This window comes from Arvicola amphibius, chromosome 2 (assembly GCF_903992535.2).
Source record: "Arvicola amphibius chromosome 2, mArvAmp1.2, whole genome shotgun sequence".
Lineage (NCBI taxonomy): Eukaryota > Metazoa > Chordata > Mammalia > Rodentia > Cricetidae > Arvicola > Arvicola amphibius.
Genome location: NC_052048.2, coordinates 132,311,196 through 132,329,141, shown reverse-complemented (window position 1 = coordinate 132,329,141; position 17,946 = coordinate 132,311,196). Strand labels below are relative to the sequence as shown.

Sequence of the window (17,946 nt, the reverse complement as noted above, 5' to 3'; positions counted from 1 at the left end):
TTTCTATCTCGAGAATTTTTGGTTACATTTATTTATTTGTGTGCATGTAGGTGGGGGTGGGCACGGGCACCCACGACACTCAAGGAGAGGTCCTACGATGACTTCAGAGAGTCCGTTTTCTCCTGCCGCCATTTGTGGGTTCTGATGACCAAACTCGGCAAGCACTTTTATTTGCTGAGCCGTCTCGTTGACTCTGCAGGTTTATTTTAACAGTCAATGTTTTCATCCCATTTTATAAAAAATATCCATAGATCGTGTAAATTAGGAAGACTGGCTCCTCAGAAAATTTTCATTGCTCTTATATATTTTCTCAAAAACCTGTCACTCCCTTTCCCATTCTGTTAATTTGCTCAGAGGTCTTTTGTTGTTGTTGTTGTTGTTGTTTCAAAACAGGGTTACTCTGTCCTGGAACTCGCTCTGTAGACCAGGCTGGCCTCGAACTCAGAGATCCACCTGCCTCTGCCTCCCGAGTGCTGGGATTAAAAGCGTGAGCACCACTGCCCGGCTTGGCCAGATGACTTATTGTCCTGTCTTCTTGCATCTTACTCTTCTGTCCTGCCTTAATCCCTCCCTTCAAGTGTCATTCAAATGTGCCTCTTTGTTTCTATACATCCTGCCCTGATACATTTATTTTATATTGATTATTGATTTTTTTTTATTTTCCTAAATCTTTTTTAAAAAGATTTATTTATTATTATACAACATTCCTTCCATGTATGCTTGCATGCCAGAAGAGGGCACCAGATCTCATTATAGATGGCTGTGAGCCACCATGTGGTTGCTGGGAATTGAACTCAGGACCTCTGGAAGAGCAGTCAGTGCACTTAACCTCTGAGCCATCTCTCCAGCCCCCTTTTCCTAAATCTTAAAGGATGCAAACACAGGCTGGAGAGTGCTCTTCCATCAAGAGCTCTGGCTGCTCTTCTAGAGACCTGGGTTCAATTCCTAGTCCTCTCAAGATGGCTCATAGCTGTGGGTAACTCTAGGGGATCTGACACCCTCTTCTGGCCTCTTAGGCACTGTGCGAATGTGTTACGCAGACATACATACAGACAAAACACCCATAAACACAGAAAATGGGAAACAGAACAAGGAAAGAAAGAATACAGGACATTTTGCTGTGTTCATTTGGTTTGATTTGGATTGGTTTTTGAAACAGGGTTTCTCTGGGTAGCCCTGATATTTTGGATCTCACTTTGTAGACCATCTTAACCTTGAACTCAGAGATCTGCCTGCCTCTGTCTTTCAAGTACTGGGATTAAAAACTCACACCACTACACCTGGCTATTACAGAACATTGTATATGTTGCAAAAGGAAGATATAAAGATTGGTAAAGCAACTATTTCAGAGACATTTGGGCCGCTTGAAAATCTTGGACCACCAGGAAACCGATTGTTCACCTTCTCTATGAGATAGTTCTAAAGTTGCTGTCAACTTTACTGCTCTGCTATGAAACACACAGTCCACAGTCCATGCGTGGTCAGCTTTTTATTATGGTTATAGAAGTAAATGTAAACTTGGAAATTTGTTGTAAAGCACTTCCCAAAGACTGACATTACCTTTCCCAATAGTACTTGTTATAGCTAGTAATACAAACTAGTCAGGCTCTTCTCTTGTCAGCCTGAGCAAATGCATTTTTATTTCCTCCCTGTTTAAGAGAATACTGTAGAAAGTTTCCTTATTGTTTAATTTTCAGTCATCTGCTTTAATAGGTAAAGTCACTATCACTCTGGATTTTTTTTCTATGCCGCATATGTGCAACTTCATAGACTAGTAAATGACCTCTTTTGATGTGTTTTAAAGGCAGTTATATTAGTAAGGACTATTATGGAATATTAGTTAAAGGTGTGTTGCATTTGTTTATGCTGTGGAACATTTGTTTAAGGATGCAAAGATGTGTTGCATTTCTTTTTATGTTGCATTTGTTTAACTCTGTGAAGCTGTGTTACGTTGTTGGTCTAAAACGCCTGATTGGTCTAATAAAGAGATGAACAGCCAATAGCAAGGCAGGAGAAAGGATAGGCAGAACCAGCAGGCAGAGAGAATAAATAGAAGGAGAAATCTGGGAGGAAAAGGGATCAAGAAACAAGAGGGGGAGGCCTCAAGGAGTCAGCCACAAAATAAGAAGAAAGTTATACAAAAACAGAGAAGGGTAAAAGCCCAGAGGCAAAAGATGGGATAATTTAAGAAAAGCTGGCTAGAGTAAGCCAAGCTAAGGTGGGCTATTTATAAGTAAGAATATCTTTCTATGTGATTTATTTGGGACCTGGGTGGCGGGCCCCCCAAAGAGCAAAGAGTAAAGAGTAAAAAAAAAAAAAAAAGCTACCAACAAAAGGACTTTGTAACTAAATACTGTCCCCAAAGAAACCGAATGCCGTCCTTCATCTTCAATGTTTGGAAGACCACAGCTTCCTGTCAATCAGTCATATTTTCTTCATAACTATCAAAAAGAAACAACAAAGGAATCACTCAGTAGTGACATTAAAAACATTTTCCCTATGTCTGTCACATGCACTGTTGAGTACATTGCTGATTAAAACTGCTTTTCTTGTAGTTCTCTGGAATGTTGACATCTGTTTGTATTTTTTTCTTTTGCTGTTTTGTTTTTTCAGCAAAGGCAGGTTTTTTTCATCAGGTCACTCACTAGGTAGCTTTCGCTAATTGTTTTCATGCATCTTGCTTGGACACCAGGGGCTCTGGACTGCTGAGCTGCGTGATGAAAATGAAAACCTGTCTTTCCTGAGAAAGGGCCGGAGAGTGTTCAGAATACGGCCTGGGACTCCTCTGGTGGATTCCAGCACACGCCCTCACCTCCCTTGCCAGGAACATGAGCTCATGTGTGGTTCATCCTGGAATGAAGGTCGCTCTGAAGCTCGGGGCTGGGGGACAGGACACTTTGGCTTTCCTGTGTAAACAGCTCTCCTCTCGAGATAGAAGACCCACAAGGGCAAGTCATTCAAGGCCGGATTGGTTGGTTGGTGTAACACACAGACACGCACCAACAGACAAACACACACACGTTATACATGAACAGGTCTGGATATGGTTTCTCTGTTCTTGCTTGGACAGGCTCTCGCTATGTAGTCTAGACTGGACTGGAGCTCCTGCTCCTCCTACTTACAGTGATACACACCACACCTGGCTGAGGCGAGGGCTTTTCCAGATACTTTAAAAGTTGGTATCGTGGAAGGGAATCTCTGGGATGAACTAGATCCTAGTTAATTTGCTTTGCCTTTGCGCCGCTGCTCACTCAGGGATGGCCACACCCGCTGGGGTAAGGCTTAGCTGGGGAGCTGCTTGCCAGGAAGTTGGGCAGAGTTAGGTATGATGTCACATGCCTGTTCGCAAAGCACCTGGGTGGTGGAGGCAGGGAGATCACACGTTCACCCTGTGGGTTAGGGTGAGTTCAAGGCCAGCCTTGGTAACTTAGCGAGACCCTTTCTTAGGATCTGGGGCATCAGAATATGCTTAGGATATGCTTATTCTGGATCCGACCCCCAGCATCGGGGGAGCGTGGGGGAGACTTGGCCTGGAGGCTCTTGCTACGGCCTTCCCCCCCCCCCCCATTACTCATTCTGCTGCTTCCCCTCACCTGGCATGTTCACTTCTTTCTTTGCTGTGTTCCGAGGTGCAGGTTTCATTTGTAGCCTAGGGAGAAGCAGGAAGGCCCAGCTGGGGTGATCTTTATTACAGCCCACCCACCTATGAAGAGGGTATATCCATTCGGATAGTCTCGCCAGCCCTTCCGGGAACTTTGGTATCAGCTATATAGGTCCCATGGGGCCTAACTTTTTCCCCTCCAAATGTTAACATGGAACAGAGCATTAAATGGGGGAGACTATGAAGTGGCGAGTCACCAGCTGTCCGGATGGTCACCTACAACCCCCAAACCCCATTCTGACTGTGCATGCTGGTCTGCCCACCTCCCCATCCCTGCAGCTGGAGAAACTGAGTCTGAAAGCTGCTTGCTGCAAAAGAGGCCCTAACTCTCCTCCCCTAGTTGGGTCCATCTCTCCTGGGGAGGGTTGGAGGATGGCTGGCCACATCTCACAGACAGCTGAGGCTTGGGGCAACTCACCAGGGAGATGGCAGAGTTGGAGGACTGGGTACCTTGGAAGCGTTTGCGCAAGGCCTCTAGTACCTGAAAGGAAGGTGGACAGATACCTGCTTGTGCCGAGGACATTTCGGCCTCCAGGTCAGGAGTGTGGGGAGCTAATTGGGCACTCACCTTCTTGTCTGTAAGGCAGCCAAACACTAAGATGAAGACACCCTGAGGAGAGGAGAGTTGGGGAGCAGGTTAGTGTGGGGGAAGGCTCAGTTCTCGCTCCCCTCCTCATCTTCTGTTCTCAGACCCTTTTTCTAGTCCTCCTCAGTTTCGGTACCCATCGGCATCATTTGGGTTGGGTGTGCACGTGTGCATGCATGATCCCGTGTGCACGCTACAGTGCACACGTGGAGGTCAGAGGACAGTGTGAGGGAGTCTCTTCCTTCTTTCCACCATCTAGAGCCCAGGCTTGGCAGAAGACACCTTCACCCGCTGAGAGCTCACAGGCCCTCACGGTGCCATTCGTAGGACTGGGTTAAGATTAGGCACTGATGATGTCTAGACTTTGACACGGTTATAAGAAAACCAGAGTTCCCATCATGCCACAAGGACATGTGCTCAACTATGTTCACAGCAGCTTTGTTTGTCATAGCCAGAACCTGGAAACAATCTAAATGCCCCTAAACCAAAGAATGGATAAGGAAAACGTGGTACATTTACACAATTGAGTACTACGCAGCAGAAAAAAATAATGACATCTTGAAATCTGTGGGCAAATGGATGGATCTAGAAAACATCATTTTGAGTGAGGTAACCCAGACCAAGAAAGACAATTATCACATGTACTCACTCATAAGTGGCTTTTAGACATAAAGCAAAGAAAACCAGCCTACAATTCACAATCCCAGAGAACCTAGACAACAATGAGGACCCTAAGAGAGACATACATGGATCTAATCTACATGGGAAGTAGAAAAAAACAAGATCTCCTGAGTAAATAGGGACCATGGGGACCATGGGAGAGAGTAGAAGGGGAGGGGAGAGGAAGGGAAGGGAATGGAGAAAAATAAACAGCTCAATAAAAATAATTTAAAAAAGAAAGAAAAAAGAAAACCAGAGCTCAGAGAGGTTATATAATTTGCCCAAAGTTATCCAGTGAGGCAGTGAAGGAACTGGGATCTTCATTCAACCCCCTTCTAAAACTCTTGAGCCTGGTGATTGGCAGTGACTTAGGCCACCATTTAGCCACCTCACACTTGCTACTCACCTGGAGGCTGTTGAAAACGGTGAAGATATAGTGAGAGACCATGGAGTCTTGATCAAATACTACAGCCACGCCCAGTACCCAGGTGAGGCCGAAGACAGGCGTGAGAATAAGCAGGGCTTTAAGCACCCCCACAAGAGCTTGGCGCTTCTCCACCGGGGGTCCCTCTGACAGCGAAGGTCTTAGGAGCTTCAGCACGGCTATGAGGAGGACCAGCCCGTTTACACCGACGATGACCAGCACTGGCTCACTGAAGGTGTGCAGCATAATTCCATCTTCATTCAGCAAGCATTTCCCCTCCATCAGGTATTTCCTTTGAGGCAAGTAGAGGCCCAGGGTGATACCTGCAAACCCCAGTGGGCACAGGTAGCCCAGGATCACCATCAGGGAGAGAACTATGTACTTGGACAGCTGATGGAAGACAAAAAGCAGTTGGTGGGCTAGCACCAGAGCCTGGGCCAGCATCCAGAAAAAAGTGGCCAGGTAGAAAAAGTGACACAGGAAAGCAGTGACCAGGCAGAACAGGCTGTGGTACCCTGAAGGAAGGAACGGACTTCCCATGAAGCATGTGTCTGCGGCCAGCAAGCAGATGACCATGTTATACAGGGCAGCATGGCGGAAGAAGGCGATTTTGTTCCTGACAACAGCTCCCCACACCAGCCTGTAGATAACCAGGCACACCAGCAGTGCCAGGATAGAAGCCCCAACCCCCACCTGGCTCAGCAGGTCCAGGATGGGATCTGTTGGGACGGTGTGTCGGGACATGAGCATGGAAAAGGCAGTGAGATGCTGGCAAACGCACTGAGTGGTGTTGCTGGTGTTGGCTGCATGTACCTGGCACCCCTTATCTGACCAACCCCCCTGACCCTGGTAGAGACTGTGGTCCCAGAAGACACAGTGCGGGGCTCCGTTCATGTCTTCGAAGTCCATGAGAAGCTCTACCCGTGTGAAGGCCTGGCTATCTGCTGTGATGGAAACCACCAGGATCAGTCCAGGAGTGGTATAGGAGGCGTTCCACAGCCCCTGTGTATAGCTGGAGGGCAGACGGTGGTCCAGCTTTTGCAGTACTAGGCTACTAATACTGACATTAGTTCCATTGTGGACCAGTGGGGCCAGTGAATACCATGGGATCTGTGCCTGCAGGAGGGGCCGGGTAGAGAAAGACATTTGGTAGCCAGGAGGAGAGGTGTGTCTGAGGAGCTGGCTCTGCAGTAACACATTAGATGAGCTGAAGGAGAAAGGAAGCTGCTGTGGGCTCAAGCTGTGAACCAGGGTCTCCACAGCCTTCAGGAAATCTGAGCCCATCGAGGGCACCTGGGCCTGGGCCAGAGTCCACAGAGAGCTGATGTTCACATCTAGAATCTTGTCGGTGGTTGTCAGGAGATCCTGTAGTGACAACAGTAGCAGGTATATGAGATTTGCAGAGTCTACAGGGGCCCTAGGACCTGCAGACCTCACCCCTTCCCTCCATGGCAAGACCCAGGGCTGGAGAGAAAAAGGTTATAGGAGGACAGGTCTGTGGAAGCGACCGTCTAGATCAGAGGAATGAGGCCCTGTCAGCAGCTCCTGGGGCCTTTTGGGTTCATGGTCTCCATATCACACCTAGATTTCTGCCTAATGCCTCTTCTGCCACTTGCATCCCTTGGGACCAACCGCCCAAGTCCTACAACGGTCCTTCATCACCTCCATAACCTGTCCAGTTCTGCAAAGCTAGGAATGACGGCCAGTGGCAGGGAGCAACCATTTTGAAGTTAAGAGCCACATGAGGTCTGCGTGGCCATCACTGAAGTTTAATGGCTGACTGGAAGGGTGTGTGGTATCATTGCCTCTAGTTATTCTTTTTTTTCTTTTTTGTTTTTTGTTTTTTTTTGAAACAGGGTTTTTCTGTGTAGCCTTGGCTGTCCTGAAACTCACTCAGTAGACCAGGCTGGCCTTGAACTCACAGAGATCCACCTGCCTCTGCCTCCTGAGTGCTGGGATTAAAGGTGTGTGGCACCACCCCCTGGTTGCCTGACAGTGCCTGAGTGTCTCTGTGGCTATTGGGTTGTATGATGTGTGTGTGTGTGTGTGTGTGTGTGTGTGTGTGTGTGTGTGTGTGCGCGCGCGCATGCTTATGTTTTGTTCCCATGCTGTGTACCCATACATGTCTCTGAAAGTCAAGCCTCCCCACCCCTTCCAGCACCAGGCTTTATTTACTTTCCGTGGCTTTGGAGACTGGTCTTTAAGAACAGAGGAAGCAGGAGCCAACACCTGAACTCTACAATGGTCCCTGTTGGGCTGCCCACATGGTGCCAGAAAGGCAGAAGTGTTCATAATGGAAGAGCCTCCCCTCCACCCTTCCCAGCTGGCTCCCAATGTGGCTCCGGGAGCTTACCTTCAGGGCACTCTCTGTAAGCTCTGCTCTTGTCTCTGCTACCACATTGGCCAGTAAGGTTACAGTATGCAGCAATTTTTGTAAGTCAGTGGGGGTGCTGGCCACGTCCACCTGCTCTCGCAGCTGACTCAGGATACATGGAATCTCTTCATGGGGCTTTCCCTGGCCTTCCAGCAGCAGCTGACAGAAAAGACAGTGGGAAATCCTTACCAGGGAAGGGTCACATCTTCCCCCTCGTCCCTCTGAGAGGGTCCTCCAGATCCCTCGGAGGAGCAGGAAGCAGAGAGGGGAGGGGAGTACACAGGCAGATGGACGGAATGGACACCGATATTAAGAGGACAGACGCCACTTGATGGGACTGTGGTTTGAAACACACACCCACCTACCCCATCCCACCCCCACCCCTACCCCTCGAGGACCCACTCTTCTTCCTTCCTTGGTCAACTAGGGGTCCAGATGAGAAAGGCTAATATTTAATAACAGGTAAGCTGGCATCAGGAAAGTTTCCTGAATCTGAATTCTAAGGGAAGGAGAAGGAGAGGCATTGAGGGAGAGAGTGAATGCAGCCAGGCAAGTAGGCAGTAAGGTGGTTGGGCAGGCGGGCAGGCAGAGGCGGATAAGCAGGCAAGCAGGCAGAGGTGGATAAGCAGGCAAGCGGGCAGGCAGGCAGGCAGGCAGGCAGGCAGGCAGGCAGGCAGGCAGGCAGGCAGGCAGGCAGGTGTATTTTATTGGGAGAGTCATGGAGGTAGCAGTTTTACCTTGGCTTTAAGCCACAAGTTTAGGATCTCTGCCTCTGTGCAGCTGTTTTGGACGGGTCCCCAGATGCCATCAGACCCACAGAGCCTCTTTACCACGCCCCTCTTATTCACAGGACATGGAGCCTGTGCCACAAAGCCAGCCTTGGTGATATTCCAGTCAACCACTGAGAAGTCTGTGGGGCAGGTTGTGTCTCCATCTGAATAAGGAACAGTGAGGCCTCAGAAGCCAAGATATAGCCAGAGCCTTTGCTCTGATCATAACCTAGGCAGGCCTTGATATCTGACTAGGTGGCCGGAGGCAGAGGAACAACAAAGAAGAGACCCCGTGTTCCAAGGACAAGCCACTTAGAGGTCAGTCGACTGGGACCCAAGGCCCACCATACCCTGGATGATGGTGACGGAGACAGGAACCGTGAAACGAGCCAGGTTCTGACTGTGGAGGGTACACATGTACGTGGTATCGGCTGCTGGGCAGTGCTGAGCGGTCAGCACTAGGCACTGGGAATCCGACATATTCTGCAAGGACACTGAGGGAGGACAGAAGAGGAAAGTGGACCATCGCTGGCTGAGGAAAATGAGAGCTAAGCAGGCCCTAAAATGCCACTTCCAGGTGGTCTTTGAAGGTGAGGCAGTGAGGGAGAGCTGAATGGTATGTCAGCATCCAGCTGCTGGGGACAGAATGTGGGTTTCGCTGACGTGAGCCCTATTGGGTCTCTAGCCCTGGCACTCAGTTTCAATAGATTTTAAAATATTTGTTCATGCTAAAAAGATTCATTTTAGCTGGGCAGTGGTGACACACGCCTTTAATTCCAGCACTTCGGAGGAAGAGGTAGGCTCACCTCAGGAAGTTCTAGGCCAGCCTGGTTTACCAAATGAGTTCTAGGACAGCCAGGACTGTTACACAGACAAGTCCTGTCTTGAAAAACAAAAACTAAACAAACAACAACAAGAAAAGATTCACTTTAGCTTGAATTACGTGCACATATATGTGTGGATGCGTGCAAGAGCAACAGTGCCCATGGAAGGGGGCTTCAGACCCACTGCAGTTGGGGTCACTTGTGCTGAGCCACCTGGCATGAGTGCCGCCAACTGATCTCGGGTCCTCGGGAAGAGCGGCAAGTGCTTTAATACTAAACCATCTCTATAGCCCCAGGGTTCCTCTTTTTTTGAGTTTCCATCACTTTGCAAAAAACAGGAAACTCAGCAATATGCAATACAGTGGTGTGGGAAGGGAGATGTAAATAGAAGGGAGGGGACAGCACCCTGACCCCCCAGAGAAAAGGGGGAGCCTGCAGGAATCTTATTTGGCAGTTAAATACTAATGGGGGGTTTGGGGAAGAAGGGAGGGGTCACAGAGGCCCTGGGTTCCCCCTCCCAAGACCTCTGGAGGAAGGGGTCATTCCAGGGTGTAAACAAAAGCTTATAAATAAATAGAGGCTTCCTCTGGGTCAGGGTGGGATCAGCTAACAACATCTCCCCTCCCTCCCCAGGCCAAGTTCCTGGGGACGGGGTCAAGTGTAGAAGTCACTAGGTGAGGAATCCCTGGCCCTTCTGTAGTATAGGAAAGTCCCTGCCTGATGGCTGCGATGGGGGCAGGAGGCCAAGGCATGAGACAGGGCTAAGGGAGGGGCTTGTAAAATGGAGGGCCCAGGATGAGCGCTGCACCTCAGCAGAGAAGTACAGAAAGGGCTTATGTGTCTCGCTTCACCCTCAGGCCCCACCCCAGGAATGCAGGGGCCAGCCTGCCCCTATACCTGGCAGGGATGGGGCAAAGGGTGCACCCCTTTTAAAAGATTTATTCATCATGTCTTTTATGTATATGATTGCTCTGTCTCCATGCACACCAGAAGAGGAATCAGATCCCATCACAGGTGGCTGTGAGTCACCATGTGGGTGCTGGGAATTGAACTCAGGACCTCTGAAAGAGCAGTCAAACGCTCTTAACCAACGAGCCATCTCTCCATCCCCAGTTTCCTCCTTTTTAAAAATAGGATATTGTTAAACTAACCTCATGGAGTTTACTGCAAGTGGGAGTGTGTGACAGAAGGGGTTCTATCTGATGGGGTGAAAATACTGTTGAGCATGGACACCCGACTCCCATCCCCAACCATAGCCTGTGCTGCCCGAAGAGACCAGTCACGTCACCTTTGCTGTCTCCTACCTTGACTGCCCTCCCTGGGGCTCCAGGTAGCAGTGTAGGCCAAGTTTGTGCGTGGGAAGCAGCAGCTCAGCTGGAAGCCAGCGGAGGCGGCACAGGAGATGGACAGCTTGTCTGGAAGCAGAACTACTTCCTTCTCCTCCAAGGGCACCTGCACCACCTGCTCCAGTTCCCACCTGAATCCCTGGGCCTCGAAGATGCTCACGTAGGTACCTGCAGAGACAGACAGGCTCCGTGTGGTGGTTCGCCCAGGTCTGCCTGGAAGCCAGCTCTCCACTGCTTGCTAAGTCACAGTCCAAGCCCTCGAACTCCCCGCCTCTGCTCAGCACCAAGAGCTAACTCCCAGCCAGAAGGTCCCAGGATGGAGAACATTCCCTCCCTGAGGAGAAAGGGATTTGTGGAAGGGGCTCTTGGCCTGCCCATCTTAGTGCTGATGAATTCTAAGGTGAGTCCCTTCCCCACGGTGCTACCCTTCCAGGGCTACTCTGTCATTTAGTATCTAGACCAGAGGTTCTCAACCTGAAGGTCGTGACCCCTTTGGGAGTCGAAAGGCCCCTTCACAGGGGTTACCTAAGACCATCAGAAAACACAGAAATTTATATTACAATTCGTAACAGGAGCAAAATTATAGTTACGAAGTAGCAATGAAAATAATTTTATGGTTGGGGGTCACCACAACATGAGGAAGTGTACTACAGGGTCACAGCATTAGGAAGGTTGAGATCCACTACTCTAGACAAGCGCCAGTCTTTTCTCAGCTGGAACCGACAGGTCTCGGGTTTGTTTGTTTGTTTGTTCTTGTTTTTAAATTAATTAATTAATTAATTTTTTGGTTTTTTGAGACAGAGTTTCTCTGTGGCTTTGGAGCCTGTCCTGGAACTAGCTCTTGTAGACCAGGCTGGCCTCCAACTCACAGAGATCATCCACCTACCTCTGCCTCCTGAGTGCTGGGATTAAAGGTGTGTGCCACCACTGCCCAGCTGAGGGCTCGTTTTTTAACATGACCCACACTATGAATTTTTAGCAGGAACATTTGTTTTCTGAAAAGTAGTAACTCTAAGATTAACATTTTTGCATTTGCGTTTACATGTGTGTTTGTGTGTATGCACACACATGCACAAGCTTGTTTGCAGTGTGGGTAGGCATGTGCCATGGCATGTGTAGAGGTCAGAGGACAATCTCAGGTGTGGGCACTTATCTTCCAACTTTTTTGAGGCAGGGTCTCTTTGTTGTTTAATGTTATGTCTTCTGGGTTCTTTTTTTTCCCCCTTTCCTCTTTTGGTCGATATGAGGTTTCACACAGCCTCAAAGTCACTATGTATTAAAGGATAATCTTGAACATCTTATTTTCCTGCCTCTACCTCCCGAGCACTGAGATTATAGGTGTACACCACCATGCCTGATTTATGAGGTGTTAGGAATTGAACCCATGGCCTCAGGCCTGCTGGGCAAATACTTTACCGACCAGAGCTCCATCTGTAGCCTACACACAGTCCTTTTAACTTAGAGAAGAAAGCCCGCTGCTCCACATTCGCTCCTGTTGTGCAATGTTAGTTTGGGGTGTGTTACATTCGTTTACATTGTGGAACATTTGTTTAATGATGAAAGATGTGCTGCGTTCTTTTATGCTGCATTTTTTGTTTTACTCTATGAAGCTGTGTTACTTTGCCTGTCTAAATAAAACACCTGATTGGTCTAATAAAGAGCTGAATGGTCAATAGCTAGGCAGGAGAGAGAAATAAGTGGGGCTTGCAGGCAGAGAGAATAAATAGGAGGATATAGATATGACAGGATAAAAGGGAGATTATTGAATCTACTCTGAAAAGAAAAAGGGAGGATATAGATATGATAAGATAAAAAGGTAGATTATTGAATCTACTACTAGCTTTAAATATTTTACATTGGATTGGACTTTTGTGTATTGCATACAAATTTGAGATTAATTTTGTTAAAACATACTGTACATATATTTCTAATCTTGTTCAAGGTATTGTACCCACACAGCTTATTTAACAATGTAATGCAAATTTCTAGTTCTTTAAAGTTATTACCAACATTTAGTTAAGGAAATGCAAATTCGTAATTAGTCACCTATTACAATTAAACTTATAGTCATATTAGGTATGTTTTCAAGGTCAAAAAAGATATAGTTTAGATAGACAGATCATTTTCAAACACTTCAGAGATCTACAGATGTTTAATAACATAAGTTCTTTATTTATTTATTTATTTATTTTTAATTTTTCGAGGCAGGGTTTCTCTATAGCTTTGGAGCCTGTCCTGGAACTAGCTCTTGTAAACCAGGCTGGCCTCGAACTCACACACATTTCCCTCCTTTTGTTTGTGTTTTTACATCTTCGTGCATCAAGACAACATTGGGTTTTTGTGACACTAAGAAAGGGTCTTAGGAACCCCAGACTACACTGCAAACAGCTGGCTGTCATACGGAATTTTCCACACTATGATGAGTCTCTGCATTTGCTTCCCCAACAAATGGGGAGATGGAAATGGTTTGGAAGAGGTGAGTGGGGAGAAGAGGAAAAAAGGGAAGGAGGCGCGAGAGGGAAAGATGAAGAGAAGCAGAAAAAGAAGTGGGTGGTGTATGCCTGTACCCTCAGTGCTCAGGAGGCTGAGGCAAAAGGATTGCTGTGGGTTTGAGGCTCTCAAAAACCTATGGGAGAAAAGGAAAGAGAAGAGACAGCTGAGGGCTACCTGTCCAGTGACGGGAGAAGTGGGTGACTCTGAGGCCTGCCTGGCCCTGACTGGACATCTGGTCCACTTTTGCCCCTGGCCACAGGAAGATGAGTTTGGGGTCCTCTGGGTTCCGCAAGTACCATCTCAGGTTGGTAGCCCCCTCTGTCTTGAGGAGAATGAGGTTTAGGGTGTCCCTCGGCTTTTGCAGCTGAGTGTCCAGGGTCAGCTTTGCAGGAACTGCAGGAAAGTAAGAGACGAGGGCTTGAGAAAGGGCCTCAGCTAGCAATTCCTCTTCCTCTCCTCCTGAAGCCTGCCTCTCCACACCATTCCCTGCATAATTTCGCAGAACTTCATCCTTGGCCTTGCAAGAGTGTCTGAAGGTGCCTGCTACACCTTGGCCTTGTAGACCCTCCCACTGAGAGCTAAAGGGGCAAGCTCTCTGACTCAGGACTTCCATTTTCCAGGGCCTTGGGGCTGCTGAAGCTCCTTCAGATAAGGTCCCCCTGCACCCCCCACCTTTGCCCATGTGCCTTCAGAGTCACCTTCTTTGGTCTGTTTTTCAAGTCCTAAGCTCAGGTCTAGTGTCTTTCTGTGACAGCTGGCCTTTCTTTTTTTCTTTTCTTTTTCCTTTTTTTCTTTTACCAGCTGCCAGAAACACAGGCCCAAAGAAAAAACAAAAACAAACAAACAAACAACCCCAACAACCCAGGAAGTGTTTCTTTTCACTTGGGGATGGATACTAGTCTCCAAGTACCCACCCTTCTTACCAGGTGGCAGCAACTGGCAGTAGCCAAGGGCAGCATCGTGGAAGCTGAGACACATACAGGAACTGATTTCCGGTCTGTGGCCAAGGCAGGTAGGATAGAGGGAGCAGAGCGTAGCGTTCCACCGGTAGCCAGAGCGGCAAGTGCAGAACCTAGTCCTGTTGTGTTTGACACAGCATTCTGTGGCAGAGAGAGACAGGCAGGCTGAGAAAGTGAGGCTATGGGACCAGCAACTGATTCCTGAGAGGTCTCAGGGTGGCTGGCACTAATCTTGAGGTTCCAGGAGATCAGTTCCACCCACCCAGCCACCCAAGAGGACTTCCTTTGCACCCAGGACACAGAGCAGCGGAACACGCTGGATGGGGACACCCGGCAAAGTTCCCCACACTCTGTCTGCCTCTTGTACCTTCTGCTCAAGTTAGAACACTGAGACATGAACAGGAAGGGAGGGCTGTTGGGTAAGGAGATAAGGAAGGAGCTGGCCCAGGGAGAATGGACCCAGCTGCAGCCCTCAGGAAAAGGGAGCTAGGGAGAGCTCGCTGCATCTTGGGCTAGCTGGCTAGCGAGAGAGCTGGGAGGCTGTGTATCCTTCCCACGAGTCCCTTTGTCATGCAACTGCTACCTGTTGTTAGGCTGAGGGCAGTAAGCGTTCTTGGGGGAAGGGAAGTTGAAGCAGTAAGAAGAGACAAGTTCTCAGGGAGTTCCTGTGGCCAAGGTCTGTTTGAAAATTCCAGCTGTACATAACTGGAGAGCAGTATGGATTCTATAGAAGCAAAGGGGACAGCAGAGAAGAGGCAGTGAGGTCCCAGGTGAGTCCCCTTTGCCTTTGCAAACTCAGCTGGCCATTTCTGGGGACACAGCAGATGTCGTCTCCCAGAGCCAGCCTAGGTACACACAGGATGCTGGTCGGCTCCAGCTCCTGCCCTAGCAAAGATGTATTCTGGTCCATGGCTCCATGCCACCGTTGCAAACGGGCACATGCCTCCCCCAGGCCTCCCTCCTTAGGAGCTGGTGTAGGACTATCATCCGGCCCTCCCAGAGCCTGTCCTTGCTCTGCCCACCTTGTTGTGCCCCTTCCTGTCCCTTCCTCTCCTCATCCTTGCCCATCTCCACCAGCTCCCCCCCCCCCCCTCACCCCTTACTCCATTGTTTTGGTCCAGTTGCTGCCCAGATTTCCCTCCAGATGGTTTGAATTCCTGGAAAGAGACAAGAGGAAAGAGATCTGAGGAGAGGCTGGTGCCCCTCCCAGGGCACCTCAGGGATAGCCAGGCTACTCTGGTGTGACTTGGTCCTCTTAGAAGATCTTTTTTGGGTTGAGGACAAGTGTAAATATCTGGATGGAGAAAAGCCACTCAGAAGAGGGAGGACAAAGACACTTTACCAGGGACCCTCACAGGGCCAGCAGTCCCATCCGAAACCAGGAACCAGGCACACCCTGGGAGTCAACATGATTTGCTTAGCTCCTTCCTGAAATGACCTCTCCCTGTCCCTCTAGGTTAATTGAAATGGCTGGGTCCAGAGCTCCGACAGGGAGGCAAGGGGCCTGCAATTTAACCCACTCTTTCCTCTCAAAATCTCATGTGCCTGCGTCTCTAAAACCAGATGGCAACACACGCATGCAATCCTAGCACCTAGAAGGCTAAAGCAGGAAGACTTGCAGCAACTTCAAGGTCAGCCTGGGCTACCTGGTGTGTTCCAGGCCAGCCTGGGCTACAGAGTGAAACTTTATCTCAAAAATCCAAAAGCCACCACCCCCAAAATATAAATAATAAAACCAGAAGGAAACTAGGTGTGGTGGCTCCTGCCTGCAATCCCAGCACTTAAGATGACAAGGCAGGAGCATCCCTTAAGCTCAGAAGTTCAAGACTAGCCTGGGCAGCAAAGCAGATCTACATATAAAATAAAAACAAAGAAAACTTGGTGGCTCCATAGATATGGATATGAAATAAACAAATGTAGGTAAGGATAGGGTATAGATAAAACTCAGAGAAAGCTACAGACGGAATTAAGATCTGGGGGCTGCAATAGATTTGGAGATAGGAGATGTAGACAAGTAGATCATGATATTGCTACCTTCCTTTGAGAAAACAGATTATGTGACACAAGTTGAGGCTCTACCACTTCCTCCCAGACTTTCTCCCATCCTCTATGCCAATACGCTTCCAACCTGCAAAGATCTTCCTCTCCTTCCACTTTAAATTGCCGGCACGGCCGGAGAGTCTGTATCCAAAGTGCAGCAGGTGCCACAGGATTTCGCAGGGACTTAGATAAAGATATGGCAGTGTCTCCTCACCCTGGACAGGAAGACTGGCTTCTTGGGGATCTTGCAAGCTCGTTCCTTCCCTCCACCTGTCCTCTCATCACACACCTTGTGGTCCCTCACAGTCATAGGCTTCGGTTGTGGTCTCTGCAGATCTCCCCAGGGTCCTTACCCCACTACTTACTGACTGGACTGTGGAGACAGATGCTGCTGACTCCAGCTTCAGCAGGGGAAGAGTCATGGCCAGGAGCAGCTGGGAGAGAGCTCGAGAGGCCATGGCTTTAAGGAGTTGTCCCTCAAAGCCTCCTGCTGTCCCATGATGCAAATTTCTTGCCAGGAGCTGGCAGGACTGGCACAGAAGGAAGGGAGGAAAGGGTGACATCCAGGCTGAATCTACAGAGTGATTGCCACGGCCTGTGATTCAGTCAAATATGATCACTGGGGCCACCTGGACCCCACGTGGCTCTGTGAGAGGAGTGTGCCTGGATTCCCCAAGGACTCAAGGAGGAGGGGACACAGACGCCAAGTCACAAGAAACAATGGGTCACAGAGCCAGGTTCAGGCATGCTCCATGGGGGCTAGGATACTTGGATCAGTTTGGAATTCCTCCAGGAAGCTAGATCTCCCAGTTGCTCCTGGCATTGATTCAAAAGCCAAGATTAGAAAAGAATATAAAAGGGGGCAGTGACAGGCAGTGGCAGCACACGCCCTTAATCCCAGCATTTGGGAAGCAGAGGCAGTCAGATCTGTGAGTTCGAGGACGGTGTGGTCTACACAGCAAGTTCCAGGACAGCTAGAGCTACACCGAGAATCCTGTCTCAAGATGACTCAGAGGGTAAAGGTACTTGCTGCAAGCTCGACAACCTGAATTGGTCCCTGGAACTCACATGGTAGAAAGAGAAAGCCAACACCTCCTGTCCCATCAAAGACCCTGCCTCAGTCCCCTTTGCTGGTGTGTAAACGGAGACTATTCATTCGTTTCCTGGCCACCCAGACCTGAATAATCACACAGAAAATATATTAATTACAACACTGTTTGGCCTATTAGCTCAGGCTTCTTATTAACTAACTCTTACATCTTAAATTAACCCATTTCTATTAATCTATGTATCACAAAGCTGTGGCCTCCCGGTAAGGTGCCCGTGTCTGTCTCCTTGGGCAGCTACATGGTGTCTTTCTGACTCTGCCTACTCTCTATATATCTCTGTTTAGATTTCCCACCTGGCTTTACTTACTAAGCCATTGGCCAAAACAGCTTTATTCATCAACCAATAAAAGCAACACACATACAGAAGGACATCCCACATCACTGGTATGTCAGAATACTTCAGGCTGGGTAGTTTGTAACAAAGAGACATATATTTGGCTATATTGTCTGGGGTCTGGGAAGTCCAAGACTGATAGAGGATTACCATGAGGTTGAGACCAGCCTTCTGGATTACTGGTTTATTAAGAAAGGCTACAGACCAGCCATATGGAAGGCATACATAGCAAAAAAGCATGTGGAAAATGGGCTTGTTTAGCTGGGCAGTGGTGGCGCACGCCTTTAATCCCAGCACCCAGAAGACAGAGTCAGGAGGATCTCTGCGAGTTCAAGGCCAGCCTGGTCTACAGAGCTAGTTCCAGGA

General features: G+C 48.7%; 1 protein-coding gene across 1 annotated transcript; it reads right to left on the bottom strand.

The window, feature by feature from the left end:
- Positions 1 to 2,416: 2,416 nt before the first annotated feature.
- Adgrf3 (adhesion G protein-coupled receptor F3) lies at positions 2,417 to 16,595 on the bottom strand. The gene is made up of 14 exons (XM_038320362.1): positions 16,503 to 16,595; positions 15,194 to 15,254; positions 14,681 to 14,821; positions 14,062 to 14,238; positions 13,313 to 13,531; positions 10,604 to 10,813; positions 8,826 to 8,969; positions 8,443 to 8,639; positions 7,685 to 7,864; positions 5,314 to 6,696; positions 4,230 to 4,271; positions 4,080 to 4,142; positions 3,594 to 3,649; positions 2,417 to 2,441 (listed from the first exon to the last, which is right to left on the bottom strand). The coding sequence occupies exons 1-14, from the start codon at positions 16,593 to 16,595 to the stop codon at positions 2,417 to 2,419; spliced, it is 2,991 nt and encodes a 996-aa protein (XP_038176290.1).
- Between the last annotated feature and the right edge of the window lie 1,351 nt (positions 16,596 to 17,946).